Raw genomic sequence first — 25,875 nt, 5'->3', positions numbered from 1 at the left:
AATTTTCAGTTTCCAGAATCTTAAATATTACAGATTAAAAAATGAGTCTAGAAATCATTTTCCAACCCCTACATATTACAGATAAAAATGAGTGCAAAAATGAAAATAAAGTTAGGACACATGTTACTGGAAGAGTGTACTCCAGGCACAGGAAAGAATTCTAGCAAATACCTAGGAATTGGTGTGGTCATTCCAAGGATTTCCTAAGATATGTTTACCACACCTATTATAACATTCTCTGTGAAGTGTGTGTATTAGTGGAGAGTAGGAATAAGAAGAATGACTACAAGACCACTAGATAATGAGATTCTTGGTAGTTGGTGGCGAATGGGATGACCTTCAAGAAGGGGGCCTGAAGATTCTTCTCTCCTTTACTTTTCCTATCTGATTATGTTGCCACCTCAGGCTCTATCCCAAGAACTGGGGTAAGCAGAGTTGTGTGTGGGTTTGTGTGCTTGTGTTTTGTTAAGAGGGGAAAAGAGGTGTCCGAGGTATATTAGAATAAACAGGGGGAAATGTGAGAGAGAAGGCAGAAAAATGAAAGATTATATTTTAATGTCCTAGTAGCTGAAATTAATTTGACAGAAAGTTTTGGAGTCACATTTATCCAGGTTTGGGTTTGTGTGAGTTTGGAATTACTGGATTACTTTTGGAGACTTAATTTTCATATGCTAAAACAAAAAAGTAGAGGAGGAAGCAAAGAAAGATAAATTCAGATACCTTATCAAATAGTTGTATAAAATGTGACATAATGAATATCAGTTCCTTTTAACCACAAATATGTTAGGAAAAATGTCTTCAACTCTCTACTGTATATGTGGGACATATGCATATCACTTGTGTTAGTTATTCAGCCAGTTCAATTAGGCTAAAACTTTCTTTTATCTAGTAACCTTCCCTTAACTACTGATCATGCACCATCTTGTGACTTCTATTATTTTCTTGACATTTTTGTATCTTGAATTGCCACTTATTAACGTTTTTAGGATTTGCACCAACTACTATACTTATATCTATATCTATATCATCTATCTGTGTATCTACAAAAATGTGTTGTATACCTCTCAATATCTTGTTTATAACAAGGAATTAATAAATACTTGTTACCTTATTTACTGGGCTTTAGTAGAATTTTCCTTCACCCAGGTAAAGACATGTTACCAACAAATCCTTTATATTACAACCATGAGAAGAAAGTATATTTCATCAAACACATTTGAAATTTCATAAACACTTGTGTATTTTAAGATCATAACCTTATTTTTTATTTTTAATCATGGTAAAAAAACACATAAAAGTTACCATCTTAACTATTTTTTAGTGTTAAGTAGTTTAAGTAATGAACTATTGTTCAGTATTGTGTATTCATGTTGTTGTGCAAGGTATCTCCAGAGCTTTTTCATCTTTCCAAATGGATCTCTGTATCCATTAAACAACTCCCCATTTCCTCCTTTACCAGCTCCTGGCAGCCACCATTCTTCTTTCTGTTTCTATGAATTTGACTACTTCAGATACCTCATATAAGTGGTATCATATAGTATTTGTCTTTTTGTGACTGTCTTATTTCACTTAGCATAATGTCCTCAAGTTTCATCCATGTCATAAGCATGAGACAGGGTTTCCTTCCTTTTTAAGGATGATAATATTCAAGGTAATTATTTTTAGAGTATGAGATTTTAGTCAGAAGACTTAATGAATGAGAACTGCAAATCAATTTAATATGGTCTACATAACAGAAGAATATAGATACATATATTTAGTAAAACACTGTACAATGCTGAAACAGAATTCTAATAATGGAGAATCTTCTAAAACTATAATAAGCTCCTTTGGGACTATTATGCAAGACAGCAGGCTTTTTAAAATTCCATGTAAATATATTCTTAAATTTTTTATCAACAATTTATAAGTTGAGCCAGATGAGATTTGTACCTCACTACCATGTAGTTTCCATTTTTAATGTACTGAATTTAAATGATGAGAAGTGTCAAATTTACTGATTTCTAATCTTTAAAAAGCACACATCACAGTTTAAAAGACTTTTCATTTTGTCTTCATTTTACTTTCTTGAAGAAAAAGTTAAATACCTTACCATGTTACTCACACTTTTTTAAACAATAGTATTGCATTTGTTATTTGTGTGCCTTATTTTCTCACCATTAAAAGAATATGATCAGTAAATTGTTAACTGGAACTATCCATTATAGGAGGACCCAACCCAGAGTAACCCATGATAAGGACAGGGAAAGCAATCTAAGGATCAGGTTGCAGCATCTGTCTGGATCTCAAACCCAATTTCCAGAGTAACAACAGAAGAATGAGCAAGCAGTTGCCACTGCTTTTCAGGCAGGTGATTTATTATGCAGACTGATTTTGGACAAAGTTAGTAATAGAAACATGTTATCTGTCCCTTCCTGAGAAACTCCTCAGTATGCAAACTTCACTTAACCCAGTTTTACATAACTTAATTTCCTTCATGACCCAACATTTTTGTGGTAAAACCTCTCCAACTGCCTCTCCACATCTTTCCCCATGATGGACCTCATAAGACCACATATGGCTCTGCCTCCAATTACTGTTTACCTCATTTGGCATTGGATTTTTCTCATCAAGGTATCATTTGAATCAAGTGGGAAGATACATATTTCCCAAATGAGCCCAAATGGTATATGCATGTGTGTTGCAACCTTTACTGGAAATATGACCTGATTTACCTTTCACCACGTTCTTGCTTTACCTCATTCATGGCATTAAAACAATATAAACATTTCACAATTCTGCCTGTTCCCCCCACCCCCTGTTTTGTCTCTTTCAGCCAAAGTTTCACACATTAAATTTTATTAAATAATCCTGAAGCATTTCTCTTATTTTATAAACAATGAATAAATGTGATAATTATTTATTCCTTCCTTATTCTTCCCCTCCTTGGCCCACATTTTCTCTCCAACTTAGGTAATCTATTAATATCCAAATATGCATCCTTTCATATTTACTCCATGCTTAATCATATACATAAATATACAAGCACATATACGTTTAACATGTACAGTGGTTTTGGGGGGCGGGTTAATTCTTGGTTTTAGAAAAATGATGTCTCACATTTGTCTGAATCTTGTTCTTCTTAACAATACCTGATGGAAATCATGCCAACTAACTGCAATGACTTTAATTCAATGTTTAAAATGTCTGCATAGTATTTTATGGTGACATGATTCAGTCATTCCCTTCATTAATAGGTATTTCATTTTTACTGTTGTTTACTTTTTACACAGTACAAAGTTTGTTTAAATATATGGATAAAAGTATGTATGTATATCATTTTATGATACAGTATTTAAGTTTTATGGGATATCTATGGCATATTCACAGATAGCTTTACAAAAAAGCAATAGTTCACATTTATCCATTATGAAATTATATTTTCTTGCATCTTCCCAGAAAATGTTTCATTGGTCTTTTAAATCTTTGTCATTATGATGACTAAAAAAGTAGTATTTCACTTCATTCTGATAGGCATTTCCTTTTAAATTTTGATATTGTCATATAAGGACTATCTTTTCTCTAAGTTTTTGTCTCTAGGGGTTAAGCTCTCCCTTGCCCATACATATAATTTTCTAGATTTTTACACATGAATTTTAATGTTCCATGTTTTACATTTACATCTTAAAAAATCTGGAAATTATTTTTATTTTTTTTCTTCTAAGATTGTATTTAAATTCAAGTTAGTTAACATATAGCGTGTAGTGTAGTATTGGTTTCAGCAGTAGTATTTAGTGATTCGTCACTTACCTATAACACCCAGTGCTCATCACAATTAGTGCCCTCCTTAATGGCCCCAAATATGGAATGCTTCATGGATTTTTATGCCATCCTAGCACAGGGGCCATTCAAATCTTCTCCATATTGTTCCAACTGGAAACTATTTTTTAAATGTGAAATATAGGGGTAAATTCTACTGTCGTTTAAATTGGGTAGTCATTTGTGTCAGCAGAATTTATTAAGGAGTTCATTTGTTTCTCACTTAAAATACATTTGTCTTATATTAAATGGCTACATATATTGGAAAACATTTCTGGAATTTTTCTTTAGTTCTTTTGATCTATTTGTCTATTTTTAGGCCAATAGCCTAATTGATATTTTTATGATATTGTCTTCCAATTTAACTTTGGTATCTTTCCATTGTTTACATCTTCTGTATTTAGGTTCTATGAGTTTCCCATTGCATAATTCTATGTATATAATTTTTTCATTATTGCAAATGATTTTTTTTACAATTTCCTTTTTAGTTACTTATTAGTATAGATTAAAAAATTACTGGTTTTTATATATTTAACTTGAACCCGGTCACTTTACTTATTTCTCTTATTAATTCTAGGGTAATTTTAATACACTTTCCTGTGTCATTTTGTTATTTGATCACAACAAGGGCAAAAATATATTTTCCAATTTAATACATTATTTACTTTGTTTATTGTATTCATTATTAATGATTTTGATAGAAACATCTGTTTTTTAATTTCAATTGGAATAGTTCTAGTGTTTTGCTATTTAATATTTTCTGTTTCTAATTTTTTTAAGTATTCTTTATTATATTAAAATAATATCCTTCAATTTCCAATACATGAAGAATTTTTATTAGGAATTGTCCTTTGATTTTGTCAAACGCCTTTTTTGCATCTATTGATATGAGCATATATTAATTTCGCTGATAATTTTGCACTGTAAGTGCAGAGCCTGACTTGGCCTCAAATTTATGAACTGTGAGATCATGATGTGAGCTGATATCAAGAGTCAGACGCTTAACCAACTGATCCACCCAGGTGCCCCATTTGTTATTATTTCACTAAAATTTTTACATATATATTATAGAGATTACCTATATTATTCTTTTTTTGGTAGAATCTTGATCACCTTTTGATATTAAAGTTATACTGGTTTCATGAACTAAAATGAGAAGCTCTATCTTTATCTATAATATGGAATATTTTAAGTAATATTGGAATTATCATTTTTTAGGTTACATGAGACTTAGCTATCATTTTCATCTGGTATTTATGCCTGCTTTAAAAAAATATATATTTGTTTGTTTATTTATTTATTTGTTTATTTATTTATTTTTGAGAGAGAGAGAGAGAGAGAGAACAGGGGAGAGCAGAGAGAGAGGGAGAGAAATAATCCCAAGCAAACTCTGCACTGTCTGCAGAGTCTGACGTGGGACTTGATCTCATGAACCATGATCGTGACCTGGCTGAAATCAAGAGTCTGATGCTTAACCTACTGAGCCACTCAGGTCTCCCAAATAATACTTTTTAAAAAGCAACAGAAACTATCAGCAAATGTGGTTGTCTGTGAAAACTTTTAGGAGATGAATACTTATGATAAACATGGTCCATTCTTTTTCTCAAGGAGTAGCCATTAATCCTTTGTTGTTTCATAACATTTAAAAATTTTGGTTCTCATTAAATTTAAAATACTAAGCTAGTATCAAAGCAATATTTCTTTGCTGGTGTTTCATTTTATATTTTACTATCCTTTTTAAAACGTTCAACAAATATTAAAAATGTACTCTTTAAAATGTGTTATGTAGCCATGGAGGGTAGGGAGTTGTTTTTGCGGAAAGAGGACAGAGAAAGGGAAAGGATGTTGAAGAAGGGTACAGATCATCTAAGCAGAAAATCAACAAGGATATAATAATTATAAATATTTATGCCCCCAACGTGGAAACGCCCAAATATATAAGTCAATTAATCACAAGAAAACCAGCCCTCAATAGGTACAAAAAGATCCAGATCATACTGTGCATATTTTCGGACAACAATGCTGTGAAACTCAAAATAAGCACAAGAAAACATTTAGAGAAACCATGAATACTTGGAGACTAAAGAACATCCTATTAAAGAATGAATGAGTTAGACAAAATGTTAAAGGGGAAATTAAAAAGTACATGGCAGCCAATGAAAATGATAACACCACAGCCCCAAACCTCTGGGATGCAGCAAACGTGGTCATAAGAGGGAAGTATATAGCAATCCAGGCCTTCCTAAAGAAGGAGGAAAGGTCTCAGATACACAACTTAACCTTACACCTTAAAAAGGTGGAAAAAGAACAGCAAATAAAATCCCAAACCAGCAGAAATCAATGCTATTGAAATTAAAAAAACAAAAAACAAAAAACAACCCCCCCCAAAAAAAACAAACAAACAGTAGAACAGATCAATGAAACCAAGAGCTGGCCCTTTGAAAGAATTAACAAAATTTGATCTACCCAGCCAGTATGATCAAAAAGAAAAAGGAAAGGACCCAAATAAATAAAATCACTAATGAAAGAGGAGATATCACAACCAACACTGCAGAAAAACAAACAATAATAAGAGAATGTTATGAGCAATTATATGCCAACAAATTGGGCAATCTGGAAGAAATGGACAAATTCCTAGAAATATATAGACTACCAAAACTGAAACAGGAAGAAGTAGAAAATTTGAACACACCCATAACCAGTACAGAAACAGAATTAGTAATCAAAAATCTTGACAAACAAGAGTCCAGGGCCGATGGCTTTCCAGGGAGAATTCTACCAAATATTTAAAGAAGAGTTGAGACCTATTTTTTGGAAGCTGTTCCAAAAGATAGAAATGGAAGTAAAACCTCCAAACCCATTCTATGAGGCCAGCATTTACCTTAATTACAAAACCAGACAAAGACCCCAATAAAAATTAAGAGAACAATAGACCAATTTCCCTGATAGAGATGGATGCAAATTCTCGACAAGATACTAGCAAACTGGATCTAACAATACATTAAAAGAATTATTCACCATGATCAAGTGGGATTTATTCCTGGGATGCAGGGCTGGTCCAATATCTGCATATCAATCAATGGGATACATCACAATAAGTATTTGACAAAATACAACATCCTTTCTGGATAAAAACCCTCAAGAAAGTAGGGATAGAAGGATCATACCTCAAGATCATAAAGATCATATATGAAAGACCAACTGCTAATATCATCCTCAATGGGGAAAACCTGAGAGCTTTCCCCCTAAGGTCAGGAACACAATAGGAATGTCCATTTTCACCATTGCTATTCAACATAGTGTTGGAAGTCCTAGCCCCAGCATTCAGACAACACAGAGAAATAAAAGGCATCCAAATCAGCAAGGAGGAAGTCAAACTTTCACTCTTCGCAGACGACATGATATTCCATATAGAAAACCCAAAAGACTCCACCAAAAAACTTTTAGAACTGAGACATGAATTCAGCAAAGTCGCAGGATATAAAATCAATGTACAGAAAGTGGCTGCATTTCTATATACCAATATGAAGCATGAGAAAAAAATTCAGATTTCAATTCCATTTACAATTGCACCAATAACCACAGAATAACTAGGAATAAAACTAAACAAAGAGGTGAAATATCGATATACTGAAAACTATAGAAAGCTTGTGAAAGAAATTGAAGAAGCCACAAAGAACCAGAAAAACATTCCATGCTCATTGATTGGAAGAACAAATATTGTTAAAATGTCAATACTACCCAAAGCAATCTACATATTCACTGCAATCCCTATCAAAATAACACAAGCATTCTTCACAGAGCTAGAACAAACAATCCTAAAATTTGTATGGAACCAGAAATGACCCCGAATAGCCAAAGCAATCTTGAGAAAGAAAACCAAAGCTGGAAGTGTCACAATTCCGTACTTCAAGGTGTATTACAAAGCTGTAATCATCAAGACATTAAGGTACTGGCACAAAAGAGACACATAGATCAGTGGAACAGAACAGAGAACCCAGAAATGGACCTACAAACATATGGCCAACTAATCTTTGACAAAGCAGGAAAGAATATCCAGTGGAATAAAGACAGTCTCTTCAGCAAATGGTGTTGGGAAAACTGAACAGCAACATGCAGAAGAATGAACCTGGACCACTTTCTTATACCATATACAAAAATAAACTCAAAATGGATGAAAGGCCTAAACGTAAGACAGGAAGCCGTCAAAATCCTAGAGGAGAAAACAGGTAACGACCTCTTTGACCTGGGCCACAGCAACTTCTTACTTGACATGTCTCCAGAGGGAAGGGAAACAAAAGCAAAAATGAACTATTGGTACCTCATTAAGATAAAAAGCTTCTGCACAGTGAAGGAAACTATCAGCAAAACTAAAAGACAACTTATGGAATGGGAGAAGATATTTGCAAATGACATATCTGATAAAGGGTTAGTATCTAGAATCTATAAAGATCTTATCAAACTCAACACCCAAAAAGCAAATAATCCAGTGAAGAAATGGGCAAAAGACATGAATAGACACTTTTCCAAAGAAGACATCCAGATGGCTAACAGACACATGAAAAACTGCTCAACATCACTCATCATCAGGGAAACACAAATCAAACCCACAATGAGATACCACCTCACACCTGTCAGAATGGTTAACATTAACAACTCAGGCAACAACAGATGTTGGCGAGGATGAGGAGAAAGAGGATCTCTTTCGCACTGCTTGTGGGAATGCAAACTGGTGCAGCCACTCTAGAAAACAGTATGGAGGGTCTTCAAAAAATTAAAAATATGGGAATGCAAGCTGGTGCAGCCACTCTGGAAAACAGTGTGGAGGTTCCTCAAAAAACTAAAAATAGAACTACCCTACAACCCAGCAATTGCATTACTAGGTATTTATCCAAGGGATACAGGTGTGCTGTTTCGAAGGGACACATGCACCACAATGTTTATAGCGGTGCTATAGACAATAGCCAAAGTATGGAAAGAGCCCAAATTTCCATCGATGGATTAATGGATAAAGAAGATGTGGTATATACAGACAATGGAGTATTACTCAGCAATCAAAAAGAATGAAATCTTGCCATTTGCAACTACGTGGATGGAACTGGAGGGTATTATGTTAAGTGAACTTAGTCAGAGAAAGACAAATATCATATGACTTCACTCATATGAGGACTTTAAGACACAGAACAGATGAACATAAGCGAAAGGAAGCAAAAATAATATAAAAACAGGGAGGGGACAAAAACATAAGAGACTCATAAATATGGAGAACAAACTGAGGGTTACTGGAGGGGTTGTGGGAAGGGGGTGGGCTAAATGGGTAAGGGGCACTAAGGAATCTGCTCCTGAAATCACTGTTGTACTATATGCTAATTTGGATATAAATTAAAAAAAAAATTAAAAATAGAATTACCTATGAACCAGCAATTACACTACTAGGTATTTATCTAAAGGATACAGGAGCGCTGATTCGAAGGAGCACATGCACCCCAATGTTTATAGCAGCGCTATTGACAAAAGCCAAAGTATGGAAAGAGCCCAAATGTCCATCAACTGATGAATGGATAAAGAAGAAGTGGTATATATATACATATGTATATGTATATGTATATGTATATGTATACACACATACAATGAAATATTACTCGGCAATCAAAAAGAATAAAATATTGCCATTTGCAACAATGTGGATGGAACTACAATGTATTATGCTAAACAAAGTAAGTCAGAGAAGGACAAATCATATTATTTCACTCATATGTGGAATTTAAAATACAAAACAGATGAACATAAGGCAAGGGAAAAATCATATAAAAACAGAGAGGGAGACAAACCATAAGAAACCCTTAAATACAGAGAACAAACTGAGGGTTGCTGGGTAGGTGGAAGGGCTAAAGGGTGAGGGGCATTAAGGAGGACAGAAGTTGGGATGAGCACTGGGTGTTATATGTAAGTGATGAATCACTAAATTCTATTCCTGAAATTATTATTATAGTATATGTTAACTAACTTGGGTATAAATTAAAAAAAAAAAAGAAAAAATGTGCTATCTAAATGTTGTAATTAAAAAGTGATGTTCTCTAGAGTTTACCATTCATAGTAAGAAATGAAGGAAGGGCATTTCCAGGCAGGGATAAAGTCCTGAATAGAAGCACAGAGATGAAAAGGGCAAGGTTTGTTGAATATGTAACTTGTATGAATGGGGGATACTGGAAGATAGAGAAATTGAAAGTAGACTGGCTTGTCTGAAACACCCAATGCCAAGCTTACGTCATAGCAATAGGAGAGTTTTGAGCATGAGAGTGACATTCTCAAAATTGTACTTAGGAAGATTAATCTATATGTGTGGGATCAATTGCAACAGAGAAATTAGAAAAGGATTCCAGTTGAAATGTTAGAATACAACATATAAGTAAGAGAGCCTATCAACAAAATAACAGTGAGAATTCAGTGAGGGGTGGATTTCAGAAAAATCACAGAGATGAAAACAATACAACTGGCACTTGTTTGGATGTGGGAGCACAAAGAGAAGTAGTCTAAGAAGTAGTTTAAGGGGCGCCTGGGTGGCGCAGTCGGTTAAGCGTCCGACTTCAGCCAGGTCACGATCTCGCGGTCTGTGAGTTCGAGCCCCGCGTCAGGCTCTGGGCTGATGGCTCGGAGCCTGGAGCCTGTTTCCGATTCTGTGTCTCCCTCTCTCTCTGCCCCTCCCCCGTTCATGCTCTGTCTCTCTCTGTCCCAAAAATAAATAAACGTTGAAAAAAAATTGAATTTGCTTTCTGGGTTTATATTCTTGTTTGGGTCCAGGGAAAATGATGTCCTTAAGGAATGTCCACCAATAGAAGGCTAATGTAAAAGCACTACTGGATTATCCTCCAAAGCATATAGGTTTTTCTCTTTTTACCTCTGTGACTTTTTTCTTCATACTGTGTCATAAAATCTAATAGTAAGTGTATTCTAGATCTCAGTGGGTATCTGGGGAACTTTGGGAAAATAAGGTTTAAATAACTTTTAAAAAACTATGAGGGGGTCTGTAAGCATGCAAGGAGAAAAATGAAGTCAGTGAGAAAGGATCACTGATCAGTATCTAGCTTCTTAGTAGAGAGAGGTGGTTTCCAAAGACCTGCAATATTTTCTTTTTCTGATTTTATACATCTCATCACCTCATATTATGGCTAATACACATCCCTACTCCATTCCATACAGAATCCCAGAGGCTGAACTTTCCTGTATCTTTGTATCCCCAGAGTCCAGCAGAGTACTGAACCTATAGTACATGCCAGTATGTGTTTTTTTTTTTAAGTAAATAATTATTCAGCTAGCTGAGTAGGAAAAAAAAAAAGAGGTATTACAGATACATCCTTGGGAAGCATCTATCCTTTTATGGAGAGCATTCTGATCTTTCTGGAACAACTGTCATACTAAATGACCCACTGAATTGAACATCAGATCGTGCTCTACAGAATCTAAATACTGTAAAAATTTGTAGTAGGTACAAATTAAAGTTCTGTGTCTCATTTGGGGGCAAGGTGTAGTCAAAGCAGGACTTATTTCAGCCTTTAAGGGTGATTAGAATCTGGAAAGGATTCTTGCTGGGAAAAACGAAAAACAAAGAGCAAAAAACAAACCAAAAACCCCCCAAACCCAGCCTGAGACACCTTATAAGGTGGATTCTGACATAGATTTCTTAAGACATCTGCAGAAGCCGGGTTCTTTCTGCCTAAGCTTAAGCGACTCATTGGTTCAGAGAGGATGGACTGTTTTCTCAAGCCTTTGCTTTACAATTAAGAGTAAGGAGTCAATGTTGCCCTTGCCTGGCATGTGACAACAAAAGCAGCTTTCAGTTACCTGAACTTTGCATTGCTTCAGTTGGTGAGCTTTTCGTTTCCTCCCTGGGTTCCAACCGTTTCTTTTCACCACCACTTCCTGAGTATCTCTTCATTGTTTGGATTATCTGTGTAGTAAAGTCAGAGGTGTTTTCCCTCTGCGGGTGCGAATGTATTTGGAATGGGAGTGGGGGCTGAGCGTGCAGAACCCAGGCTCTGCTTCGAGAGAATGGTTTTTTCTTTCATAGTTTTTGGTAGTCTTTTCCCAGACGCCCTAACTGGTTTATAGCGGAAAGGGATCATGGTCAAGTGAGCTCTAACCTAGTCTAACGTGTTTTCCAGAGTTTTCCCGACAAGCCCAGCACTTGAAACACTTGGCGCCTCAAAAGGAGATCCAAGGTTCGCCCAGCCCTCCGGCTGAGTAGGCGGTGAGCTCTGACGTGAAGGATTGTGGGAGGAGGGGCTCGCGTCTCAGTACGCATGCTTGGAGAGTTCGGCCGCGGAGTTGGAGGAGCGCTTCAACCTCTCTCTCCCAAAGACTTCCGGGGCGGAGAGAAGGCCGGAAGCACACCGAGTGGCGCGTACTTAATCTCCTTTCTTGGCGGAGCGCTTCACCTCTCGCCTGGTGAACTGATAGATGTTTGTGTAGGATAGCTTATCTCTGGTCGCACTCCACGGGGCTAGAATTTGGCCTAGGGGAAATCTGACCCCAATGAGCAGGTGGGAGATAGCTCCCTACGGCAGCTCGTCCATTTACTCAAGCTCTTCTGTTCCCTCTACAGACTGTCGTAACCTTCCTTTTACTGCACACCTTCTCTAGTCGCCTTGTTTTTATCCCTTTTCAGAGGCAGTTCCTCCCGCCCCGCCCCTCCCTCCTGCAATTATGTATGATCGGGCTCCCCGCTTGCTCAGATTGTCTGAAGGTGGCAGCACTGAGGAGCATGTGGGTCCTGGGTCCTACCAGATACCTTTCCTGAAGCGGCAGGCAACAGGTAAGAGGTAGGGAAAGGCAAGCATTCTGTGACAGGCACCTCACTTTCGGCCTGCCCTGCTTCTGTGTGCCTGTTAAACATAATGGTATCACTTCATAAATATAACAAAACATGAACTAGGCAGAGAAAATACTCTCCTTATTTTATAGGCGGTAACTGGTAAAATCATTTATTTCACAAAGTCAGTAATCGTATGGCTAGGACATAAGATGGTACAATGGTTGTCTCCATCAAACTTTAAATTGTACACGTTAGATCTGGGATTTTGATTTCCTGACTCTTGATGACTATGTGAGTCTCTAAATTCTGTGTTTCTTACTGCCTACTGTTTCTTTTCCTTGTAATCCTGTCTGCCTGACACACATTTGCTACCATTAACCAGAGATACTTTATTTAGTAAGATTTAACTTTTATATTTCTATTTAGCAATATGATTTAAAGTCACCTTTACACCCATCGTGGGGCTGGAACTAAGGACCCTGAGATCAAGAGTTGCATGCTCTTCCAACTGAGCCAGCCAGGACCCCCATAACAAATATTTCTAATTTGCTTTCTGCTTTTTTCTAATCTGATGATTTTGTGGAGTTTACTACCATTCAAGCTGTAGTTTTTCCCTTGTTAATCTGCATTTTCTCTGTTGTTGCACTATATATTTTTAAACGAATCCATTGCTCTATATGACCGATCAGATTAGGATATTAGGTTGATTTAGGTTTCTTTGGGTGGAGTGCAGGTTTCTCATTTGTCCTTGCTTTAATTTTGAATTTTACTACTTTTCAGCATCTGATATTGTATCAGTCTTTTTGGCGCCTATGTCTGTATTTAATACAGTGGAGTTGTTCTAAACATTAACTCCCTAGCAATATATTAGCTACCAACCACCACCCAAAACACTTATACCTGTGATGCTTTTTAGTCCTTATTTTGACACTGTCTTTAAACAGTGCCTGATTCATGGTTAGGACCTAATAAACATTTGTTACACACTGAATCAGGGAATCATTCCCCCCCCCCCCCCACCTTGACAACCAATCCTTCATTGCCCTCTTTAAAGGTTTTTATTTTTCTCAATGCTTTTAAATGTTTATATGGTGTATTTTCCATCCTTTGCTGGTTGCTTTCCTCATGTATACTTTCTCATTCAGATCCATAGCTTGAACTATCCATATTCTGATTCTGAAGACTTCCAGAAGAAAGTCTTTAGAGATATAGGTGATTTATATCTCTAAGATGAATGTTCTTCTGATCTTAGGGCTTTCTTACTGCTATTAATGTTTTGGACATCTTTATATGGGTGGTCTGTGACATCTGAAGCTCCACATATCTGAGTTCATCATTTTCCCCGTCGTTACTAGCTTCTTTGAAAAATTACCTGTCAATCAGTCATAAACTTTAAACTTTGAAATTATTCTAGACTTCTTCTCTGACTGATCATACCCATTGCTTATTGAGGTCTATTGATTCTATCTTCTTATTGTCTCTCAAGTTAGTCTCCTTTCTTCATTTGACTGCCCTTGACTTTGTTCAGGCCTCATTATTTCTATTTTGAATTAAACCAATAAAATATTGCTGTTTTTTGCTTTATTTCAGTCTCCAACTTTTCTCTTATGGCTAAAATGATCTTTCTAAGATATAGTTATGTTATTTGATAAAAAAAAAAAAAGTTCTTTTAACACTAAGGTTAAAATCTGATGTACTTAACGTAGTGCATAAGATTCTTCATGGTCTCATCTCTGACCTGGCCTCCCACATTATCTCTCCAGGCACCCACACCCAACACTTGACCTGTATACATATCAGCAGTTCCAACTTTGCATTTCCTTAAATTCATGCTTACTCACCTGCATGCTTTTGCAGCTGCTGATACCTTTGCCCACTATGCTGTTTCTTCCTTTTTCATTTGACTGAGTCCTGCTTTTTCTTTCAGACTCAGGTGAAATGAAATTGTTCTCTGATTACGATTTCTCAGGTCATTCTTTGACTCCTTAATGTCTCCTTCATAGCACTTTGATACTGTATCTTAATTATCTGTTAACTTATGTGGCTGCCACACTAAAATGTGAGCTTCTTGGGGGGCAATAACCATGATCTTTACTGGTACCTCTCAGTTTTTAGCTCAATAGCATAACATATAAAGGCTTAATTAAAAAAATAAACAATAATTCTTGGCATAAAGTTAGAAAAAAGGTCTAATGAACTACACATAGAGTTAAAAACTCATTACATGACTTGTGTGAACTCTGCTTAGCAGTAAGTGCGGTGTTGCAACAAGGGTCTTCCTTTACTGTTTTGTGGAATTGTGCCTTTCTGACTTGTAAAATGAACTAAGAAATTCTATGCTTGGCAACTCTGAGCAGCTGCATCCTATTGAGCCCTGTTTTAGCAATACTCAGTGACCACATGCTGATAATCAGTAGAAGGTACAGATATCATTTCTGTACTGGATAATTTCAAAGTAGCTATTATAGGGGCATCTGGGTGGCTCAGTTGGTTAAGCATCTGACTCTTGATTTTGGCTCAGGTCATGATCTCACAGATGGGAGTGAGCCCTGGGTTGGTCTCTGCACTGACAGCGTGGAGCCTGTTTGGGATTCTCTCTCTCTCTCTCTCTCTCTCTCTCTCTCTCTCTCTCTCTCTCTCCCTCCCTCCCTCCCTCCCTCCCTCCCCCTGTCCCTCTCCCTCTCCCTCCCCCCCTTAAAATAAATAAATAAATGTAAAAAAAAAGGAGCTATTACCCCTTTTCAAGGTTTATTCTGCCTTACCTCTCTGGGATAATGCACTGGACTATGCAGAAATATACACAGTTATTTCAATTAAGGGTCATGTAGATTTTATAGAATATTATGTAGGAAGATTAGATGTTGGGACTTTATATAACTTGTTACCTTGAATCATAGAAGAGCAGAGGATCTTCGAGTCTTAGATATTCAAAAGATGCAAATGCTCTTTATTCCTAACCTTTCTTTCTTTTTAACCCTTCCTCTTACCATAGCCTGCTTGGTCAATGCTCTTGTATATTATCTTCATGTTTTCCTCAGGAAATTCTTTTCACCCCAATCTGCAAACTTCATTGCCCCAGCTTTTGGCCATTGAATCAGAAAGACTCTTTCAACCCAGGCTTTACAGCCTAAAATGGACAGGACTAAGCTGCTCTGATTTCATGAATAGGAGAGATAATGGATATTCCAATTTCAGATTAGTGAGAGCTATTCCTGATTTTCTCTCATTTCTCTAAGTAGGAAGCATATTTTGTCTCATCAAAGCAAATTTTCCTCAGAGACAACCACCCTAGTAAAATATGATAAAAACATAGTTCTTTTAGTAATGTGACTGCTCCTGGCATTATTGTGTTAAGGAGGATTTAACTGCTTTTTGAACCTGATTTATATAATAAGGGCACCGTACATTAGCTGTGTATTAATTATCTATATTGGTTCTATATCAGTTATCTAAGCTGGGTAACACTGGCTCCCAGATTTCTTCTTTGATGGAGGAGTGGTTAGCTTTACCTGCCACAGAAGCATGAGCTGTTTATGGTTTTGTACTTATAACTATGTGCTTATGCCACCAATAATGAGTTATTAGCCAATCAGAATTTAGGGAGACCACCTCAGGAAATGCAATCTGTATTTAAGTTTAAATAAACAATAGGTATACGTTTACTGGATATGTTGATGTTCCTGAAGATGAGTATGTTTCAAAGATCCAGTTATTGCTTGCTTGCTTATTTATTTATTCATTTATTTATTATTTGAGAGAGAGAGAGAGCATAAGGAGAGGGATAGAGGGATGGAGGGAGGGAGAGAGAGAGAGAGAGAGAGAGACAGAATTTTAAGCAGGCTGCATGCTCAGCATGGAGCCCAAAGCTGGGCTTGATCCCACGACCCTGGGATCATGACCTGAGCTGAAATCGAGTCAGGAGTTACTGCTTTTGTGTGAAGAATGACCTTTTGGTTTTGTGGCTGTAGCTGTGGCTATAGAATTTGTCCTTTAATCACATGCTGCCCACCTTATTTCTCAGAACGTACTGACTTTTATTGCTTCATGCCAGTTTGATTTATATTCTGTTGTTGGTGCCTCAAACTCTGTATTTCCCAAACTGAACTTATTTCTTTCTTCTCAAATCTTTCCTTCTTCTATATTCCTAATTTCTTCTTTGTACCTGACAGTTTGATTTATTATTCATAATTGGCACTTCATATGCCAATATATCCATGTCACAAATCAAACCTGTTGTCTCACACTCCATCAGCCCTAATTCCCCAGAATCTTCTCCTATATTTTTATATCTTAATTATTGGCAACACTCTTTGTAGTGTAATTATTTATTTGTCTGGCTTTCCTACTTCTTGAGGCCAGGGATTTAATTTATTTGTTATTGTACCCTCACTGCCTCTCCCTGCACACAATAAAGTGTTCACTGTTCAATGAATGAGTAATGGTGTAGTTTAGAATATCACCTATTGAATTCTATATTTATTTATTAATATGCAGGGTGCTATGATAGGGAGACCAACCATCCTGATTTATATGGGAATGTTCTGGTTTTAGCACTAAAAGTCCTATGTCTTGTAAACGTTAAACATTAGGTATATGTAAACATTAGGTATATAGTTATGAATAAAACAGAAAAGTCCTTTCTTTCATGGAGCTAATTAGTATAAACATTTTAATTTTCTTGTGGTTTTACTTGAGCTCAATATTTCATACAAACTTTTAGCCTAATGATTAAAGATTCTATATAATTAATTTTGGAAAACTTCCATGAAGATTTTATGAGTACTGGCTTTCTTCAATATGTGGGGCTATTGTGTGTTTTTTCCCATTTTTATATGAATTTCAATATTTTGCAATTAATTTCACACTTGTTTAGGTAGATTCAGTTAGAATCTCTGCCATGGTGTTAGGACAGCTGCCTCAGAACTAGTCTGAACTTAGCTTTTGTTTTCATACCTATCTCACATTACCTCATGTTTGCATGGAGCTAAATAAAAAAAAACAAACTTGTGAGATTAAATACTTATGCTGAAAATTGCATAAAAAGTATGGCACAAAAAGTGAATACTCAAGAGATATAACATTGCCAAACTTCCCTTTCAATTATATCTCTTTTCCTCTCCCCTACAGGTAAGCACTATTCTGATTTTTATGGCAATCACTTCCTTGCGTTTCTTAAAGATTATTAAATCCTGTTGATGAAATGACCCCTTTGTCAGAAAAGCAGCGTCTCTCTGTAGTTTTCCTTGTTCTAAAATCTGCTCTGTCTGATGTTAATATAGTCCCTCCAGCTTCCTTTGATTCATGGATGCATGGTATATATTTTCCATTTTATTTTTAACTTCTTTATGTTTTTATGTTTTATGTTTTATGACTTCTTTATGTCTTTATGTTTTATGAGGGTTTTCTGTAGACAGCATGGAGTTAGGTCTTGCTTTTTTATCCAGGTGGCAATCTCTGCCTTTTAAATTGGGGTGTTTAGAACTTTTCTATTTAATTGTCAACATTGTTGTGTTTATATTTATTCTCTTGGTATTTGTTTTCTATTTATCTCATCTGCTCTTTGTTTCTCTTTTCTTTTTTCCCTACCTTTGTTGAATGAGTTTATTTTTTTAAAAATAATTTTGTTTTTATCTCCACTATTGCTTTACTAGCTACACTTCTTCTTCTTCTTTTTAAACATTTATTTTTGAGAGAGAGAGAGAGAGAGAGAGAGCGAGCACAAGCAGAGGAGGGGCAGAAAGAGAGGGAGACACAGAATCCAAAGCAGGCTCCAGGCATTGAGGTGTCAGCACAGAGCCTGACACGGGGCTCGAACCCATGAAACTGAGATTATGACCTAAGCCAAAGTCGGATACTTAACCGACTGAGTCACCCAGGTGCCCCTACTAGCTACACTTCTTTATTTTGTGGCGGTTGCTCTGAGGTTTAAATATATATCTCTAACCTATCACAGTCTACCTTCAAATAATAATGTACCACTTCACATATAGTATATGAATCTTACAACAGTGTGCTTCCATTTCTCCCATCTCATCTTTTGTGCCATTATGGCCATATATTTTACTTCTATATATATGCTATGTCACAGTAACTTAAATTATTTTTGCTTTGTTTATTTTTAAATTTTTTTCAGAGCTTTTATATTTTTTATTCTTCATTTAACGTTTAAAACACTACTATAGTTGAATATTAAAACAAAAACAATAGCAAGGATCCCGGAAGACACTTCCAACTGTCACTGAATGGAAAAATGAAAAGCTGCGTCCCAAACACGGTAGAAATTAATAGAATGAGTGAAGAACATAGTAATGACACTTTCAAAAGAATGCCAGTATCTTCGATTCAAAAAATCTGACTCCACCCATCAAAAGCCCATGTTCTAATCCTATCTCCTGATACCAATAACCAATGCCTATGTAATTTTAAAATAGGCATGAATAAGAAAAAAAAAGTACACTGATAATATCCTAAAGTAAAACTGGAGAGAAAAATAAACGGCTAAAACAGATTTTTTGAAACATCTAAGGCCCACACCGAAATCAGTGGTTATCAGCCGCTATCTTCCTACCAGATCCAAAGCTGTATAGTCCTTCACTCGTTCACTACTGCATATAAAATGCCAGCAGTGTTATTCACTGGCCCCATTAAGAGGTCTGACACTGAACAGCTCCCCTAGGGTGATGTTCATCATCCTCATATGTTTCTCCATTGTAATGGCACCATCTTTCCTGGTTTGGATCAAAGTCCACCAGTTCTACCTGGTCCATTTCATCAGTCTCTTCTACTTCCTTCTTCTCAGGTAGGAGTTTTTCCATCAAAGAGAGTTTATCAGGAGAGAGAAAGCCATTCTCAGGAAAGTTTACCTTAAATTTGATGATTAAGCAACCCTTTTCATATGGTCTATGATAAATTGGCATGCCTTCATTCAGCACACACTTGATATCTCCATGCTTGACAATCTGACCTGGATGAGAGGTAATGACAATGGTTCTGTTGTCAAGTGTAGATATTGGCTTTTGAAAGCCGCACAGTGCTTCAACCAGCTGTATGTGCATACACATGAAAAGATCCTCTCCTCGCCTAGTAAAAACAGCATGGTCCTTCTGATCTAAAACAATGGTAATATCTCCTGGTTCCAGTCCAGGTTCTTGGTCTCCTTCATCATGGAATGTTATCTTCTGGCCATCTTTCATGCCTTTGTCAATATGAACTTCTAGAATCTTCTTTTGTCAAACTATCTTCCTTCCATTGCAGCTTTTACATCTGTCATTAGGACTGATCCGTTCCCCATGGCCCTGGCACTCCATGCACACAGACTGAATTTGTTGAACCATTCCAGGTCCTATCTGATGAATTCTTATTTGCATTCCAGTACCCGGGCAATTGGGACAACATTCTACCGCTCCTTTCTTACCACCTTGGCTTTCACATTTATTGCAAATCACATTCTTTTGCAGAGCTAGTTTTCTTGTTGCACCATTATATAAATCTTCTAAGGTTACATAAGAGAGCTGATGCACAACATTTTTACCTCTCCTTTCTCTCTGCATCCTTCCTCCTCCTCCAAAAAACATATCAAAGATGTCCGTGGGGGAGCCAAAACCACCACCTGCTCCACCTTCTTTAGTTGCCTGTTCTCCTTCTTTGTCATATAATTCCCTTCTCTTCACATCAGAGCGCACTTCATAAGCTTGAGAAATCTGTTTAAACTTCTCTCTTTCATTTGACTTCTTGTCAGGGTTGTACTTCAAAGCCAATTTCCTGTAAGCCTTTTTTGATTCTTCCTGGGTGGCATTGAGTTTGACCCCCAAAACATCATAGTAAGTAGTTTCTTTTACCTTTTTCTACATCCGGTGAGGGGGCCGAGGCTCGTGTGGGGGAGCGGGAAGGAATGTGTTGCTGGGCGCAGCTGGGCAGCCGCCGCTTCTCCGCTTTTCAGTGAGCGTTCTGGAAAGTTCCAAATTATTTTTGCTTTAAATGGTTATTTTTAGGGGCACCTTGGTGGCTCGATGGGTTGAGCATCTGACTTTGGCTTAGGTCATGATCTCACATTCTTGGGTTTGAGTCCCCCCATCGGGGTCTGTGCTGACAGCTGGTATTCTGTGTCTGCCTTTCTCTCTGCCCCTCCTCTGCTCACGTTCTCTCTCCAAAAATAAAATAAAACATTAAATTTTTTATTTTTAAAGAGATTAAGAATTGAGAAGAAATGTTGAGAAGAAAATTTGTTGTTAATCCTATGAATGTACTTTTCATTTCAGAAGTTTGATTTGAGTCTTGTTGTATCTTCTCTCTTCATCATGTTCATCTTTCTTCTACTTTGTTGAACATATGAAGAATATTTATAACAGATACTTTAATGTTCTTGTGTGTTAATCCCATCTTCTCACGGATAGATCTGTTTCTTTTCAGTGATTTTCCTCCTGTTTATGGGACTTGCTTTTCTGCCTTTTGGGAGAAATTTTCTGGTGTGTGCACTGTTCATGTTTTTATAATCTGTGGCTTGGTTTGTGTGTGCGTATGTGTGTATTTTGAAGGAAATTTGTATCTTGTTCTCTCTCATGGTTTGCTGCTTTTCTTTAGTGATATAACAAATAATTCTTGATTTCAGTTGCATTTTAATAAATGTGGGCTGTAAAATAAACACATTATTTCTTGTTTTAAAAATATTTTTCCTTAATCAAGATTAACAAGATTTTAAACTACACTAATTAATACCATGTATTCTCACAGTATTGTACATCTTCCTTTAGTGTTTAAGATTCACACAAATATGAGGCCTCACTTTCATTCTTTTATAACTTGTTGAAGATAGTTGCTCTATTCTCTTCCATCACTTCTTTAATGTGTGTTGCTTACACTATACTCATTTTCCATTTCTTAAAATTTTTTTATAAATCTTTCAGCAGACTACGTGTGTCTACTAAATTTATTAAGTTTGTCTAATTTTATGATTACTTGTTCCAATGAAATTTGTATCTTAGATTTGTAAATCTTTATTTGGGGTCAGGTAATCAAGAAATATTTACCAAGTACCAACTATGTACCAAAGTAAAGAGACATTATTAATTACTTGCTGTAAACTCACTTTAAATTATTTCGATCTAAGCTGTCTCTGCAACTTTATATGTGCTATTTTCTACAAATAGTAGGTGCTATTCCAGAATATGAAACACTGGTCTTCTGTGGATAAAAACATTTTATTAGCTAAGCATAACTGACATTTTCATCTCAACCAGATGTACCTAAAAGAAAAAGGACTTTTGTTTTTTATTTCTTTAGGTATTTTTTTCTGTTGTTTAGGAATTCCAGTTCTGTAGGTTCTTTTATTTAATATATATTAATAAACATTCTGCTGTTACACCAGATTTTTTAAAAAATGCAACAACTTCTGAGGGCACCCATTGGTTCTGAAAATGTAGTCTCAACAACTGAAGTTACTAAATGATTTTATATATTTTGGATGCTTTTTCTGTGAAGTCACTGGGACCCTATCTTATCTGCCAGTGATATGATTTTACTTTTATAGGTGGCTATGCACCATTCCTTTCTTTGGCTGCCAGAGACAGTACTTTTACTATTGCTTCTAACACTGAGAAAGCTGTTCCAGGTCCAGGACACTATAATGTTTCAGAAGCACAGGTAAATTTGTAATAGTTATAATTGTCTGAGTTAATAAGAATCATACTTTCTTCCTCTAATAGACTAATATGTCATTTATCATATTTTATTTTTCCTTCATATCATCTTCTTTCTCCTTTTAATCTATATTTTGTTATTAGAATAAGAGAAAATAAATGTGTTTAATATTGATTGCCTGGTTGGGTGTTCTCCATTATTCTATATATTCTATAAGACATAAAACATTGTTACATGCTTCATGGTTCTTGAGACTCTTCAATGGGAGAATAAGACTATTGAATGAATTATGTTATGTGAAAGTTGTGTAAATGATCAAGATCTGTAGAAGGAGGGTGGCAGTAGAGTGAAAGAATTAGTTTTTGTGTCATACTCTTAAGCTATAGTATTGCCATTGTCTCATCTTGCACCTATACAGTCTCAAGAGTCTATGACCAGAATATTTTTGATGACCCATTCATGTTCAGAAGCCATGGATGTAACTCCAATATCTTCATAATCATGAATATCATCTTTTACCCTTTTCACATACATTTTGTGTTCATATATAATGACTCCTAGTTGAGCCCAGCAGATCTTTATCTCCTCTGTTGAAGGCCCAGGTGCAGTCATTGATGCCTTAATTGTTGAATTAGACTTCCTAAATTAATAATAGCAACTATTCTATCAGGATTTTTTTGTTGGAAGCAATAAAATAGATTTCTAAGACAGATACTGGATTTACAATAATATTTATAGGAAGAGTATTTGGGTGGCTTGTGGACCTGAAGGATGAATTGAACAGTGAGGTCTGAAGGAAGGACAGGACTAAGACGATTCCAGGTATGTCAGAAATAAGAACTGCAATAGGGAACTGCTATTAGATAACTTAATTCTAGAACTCCGTCTGTTTTTTATGTGTGACTCCACTCAGTGTTAAAATTCCCAGTAGGGAGAACCTGATTGGTCCAATGGTTCCTGGGATAGAGGATCCTGTGTTTGGAACCTCCTTTAAAACCACAAAGTATAGGGAAGATTTCTATCTGCTGGACAGATAGAAAACAATAGATTTACATTACATTTTACCCCTTGACTGTCCAGTTCTCTTTGTTCTAATGTGCACTACACATACACACAATTCTTCTTTCCATATATATAATTTTAAAAATGAAATTATTTTATGTATAATTTTCAAGTATAACTTCTCTGAAGGAGCCAAACTAGTGTCTAGCTGTTGCATTCAGAGATGGTATTACAGTGTGACTATTGAATGGATCTCTATATTAAGGCCATTTTTGCTCTTGTTTTTTCATATTCCTTTTCAATTATTCTGCAACTTATAGATTAAATGGTAAGTAAATAGAACATGAGATACTATAAAGAAGTGGTTAGTAGTGTGGACTCTGGAATTAGACTGCCTACATTTGTTTTTCATTTTGTTTTTTAAAAAAATTTTAATGTTTATTCATTTTAGAGAGAAAGAAACAGAGAGACAGAGCACGATAGGGGGGAAGGGCAGATAGAGAGTGAGACACAGAATCTGAAGCAGGCTCCAGGCTCTCAGCTGTCAGCACAGAGCTGCCGCAGGGCTCGAACTGACAAACCATGAGATCATGACCTGAGCTGATGTCAGACGCTTAACCAATAAGCCACCCAGGTGCCCCTAGACTACCTATGTTTGAAATCTGTCCCTGCCACTTACTATCTGTAAGACTTAGTCTTCACTACTTAATCTCTGGGCTTTAGTGTCCTCATCTGTTTAACAGAGATACTAAATTTGTAGGCTTTTTCTAAGAATTAAATGTTAGTAAGCATTTAAAAATAGTGCTTGATTATAGGTAGCATTCAATAAATTTTATCCATTATTAGTGCTGCCATTTTACAACAGAAGAGGGAAAGAGAGAGGGGGAAAATGAAAACAAAGTGATGTGGGAAGCAAGGAAATGCAGATGGGATCTGTTAGTTTCTGTAACTGATCATGAAGCTGTAGGTGGCTTAAGATTTTTCCATTACTCATTCTGTGTTCCCTGTCTCTTTAACAGGGACTTTATCTGGTGGAGTTTTTAGCTTGATGTGGTGACTACAGTCTTTAGTTCTAAGAAGTCTGTGCTCTGTTCACAGGCGTCCTTCTCAAATCTTTATATAAACTTGCTCTTAGCATTTTCACTGGGCATTATAGTTCGAGGAAGCTCTGCAAAGTGTGTCTCTGTGTTCTTCCCACCACAGTGCTGTGGCCCTCATTAGTCCTGTTTTTCAGTGCTGGCCAGTGTTAATCACCTCAGCCAATACACTGACTTCCTTATTTTGTTTTCAGCTTTCTAGCATAAGGAAGCTGGAATGGCCAGGCATGGTCTCAACTTCCAATTCAGTGGGACATTTATGGCTCTTTCCTGGTTTCTTAAAACTTCTAGAATACTAATGCCTAGAGGACAAAAAGCAAAAAAATAGTAGTGGGTCATTACAGTTAATTGGAAATGTCACTCCTATTTCCACTCCATGGCCTATGGCCAGCGTATTATGGGTCTATGGGTTTGCTAGTTCTACCAGTGGTGCTTTATAAAGACCGTAACTCCACTCTTCGAAGAGGGGAATGGAATAAAATATACAATAGATAGATTTCAAACTTGTTAAATATGACAAATATGAGGGTGTTGGGATATTTTATTAATACTGATTTTAGTGAATTCCACATGTAAAATAATGCAAAATGCAATTTAGATCAGACTTTATTTTATTCCAATTTATTTCTTGGATTTCAAGAATAAGGAATTAGAAAATGTAATTTTTTTAATGTAATAGTTGACCTAAAAAAAAAAGTTCTAGTATTCTCTATTTTTGTTCTTAAAACTATAAACAAATGCCAAGAGAAGATTGATTTCCTTCATTTAAAAGATGACTATGACTTATTTACTGAATTGTTGTTGAATTTTTTTTTTTTTTGGTAGTTTTAGGCTAAATTCCTACAGAACTTTTCGAACTTCAAGAAATGTGAATTTATCACACTGTTTAAAACATAAAGTTCATTATTTTAAATGACTGAATTAGGAAATACGTTTGTGATGTGGCATAGTTAGCATACTAATTCTGTAAATAATTAATATACTGAATAATAATTAAAGGGATAATCTTATTAGAGATTAATGCAAATGATTAATAATTTATTTTAATACTTTTATTTTGGAAGCATAGGTTGAAATGTTGCTTTCTATTAGCAATTACTTAGTAAATATTATTTGGAGACTTCAAATGAAATTTAATTTAATTTATTTTATTTTATTAGCCTATTAAGTCATATACCTTATTCTGTTCAGATCCTGTTTCCTAGAATGAAAACCACTCCAAAGGGTCACTTCAGATTTCACTTATGTTTTCCTGGTTCTAATTCTGTTCTAGTTTGTGAGCTGTCTCTGCATGGCAGATACCATCTTGTTTCTTGCTATGTAAGATTGGTTCTAGATGTGGAGATCTCTTCTGTGGATGTAGATAAATAGTTATATTTCATATTTCTCACTACCTAGGCCTAGCAATAGATGTCCAAATTGTTTTACTTAAAAAAACATTTTTTTTAATGTGTATTCATTTTTGAGAGACAGAGACAGAGTGTGAGGGGGGAGGGGCAAAGAGAGAGAGACACACGCAGAATCCGAAGC

The 25,875-nt window shown here is 36.0% G+C and overlaps 1 protein-coding gene, 1 non-coding gene and 1 pseudogene across 2 annotated transcripts in view; 1 reads left to right on the top strand and 2 right to left on the bottom strand.

The window, feature by feature from the left end:
* Positions 1–3,835: 3,835 nt before the first annotated feature.
* Positions 3,836–3,940, bottom strand: LOC124521421 (U6 spliceosomal RNA). Its single transcript, XR_006964516.1, has one exon. It is a non-coding gene; the product is annotated as a U6 spliceosomal RNA (small nuclear RNA).
* Positions 3,941–12,501: 8,561 nt separating this feature from the next.
* Positions 12,502–25,875, top strand: part of STPG2 (sperm tail PG-rich repeat containing 2) — a 640,262-nt gene continuing 626,888 nt past the window's right edge. Inside the window, exons 1-2 of the mRNA XM_047091542.1 lie at positions 12,502–12,610; positions 22,137–22,249. Coding sequence (XP_046947498.1) covers positions 12,502–12,610; positions 22,137–22,249 — 222 coding nt within the window. The remainder of the gene's footprint in view (positions 12,611–22,136; positions 22,250–25,875) is intronic.
* Positions 19,255–21,484, bottom strand: LOC124520399 (dnaJ homolog subfamily A member 1-like; annotated as a pseudogene).

This window comes from Lynx rufus, unplaced genomic scaffold, assembly GCF_022079265.1.
Source record: "Lynx rufus isolate CCGP_SWC_20201006 ecotype Redwood Valley unplaced genomic scaffold, mLynRuf1.p SCAF_3, whole genome shotgun sequence".
NCBI lineage: Eukaryota > Metazoa > Chordata > Mammalia > Carnivora > Felidae > Lynx > Lynx rufus.
The sequence above is the reverse complement of the archived record's forward strand: the minus strand, read 5'-3'. Positions and strand labels throughout refer to the sequence as shown.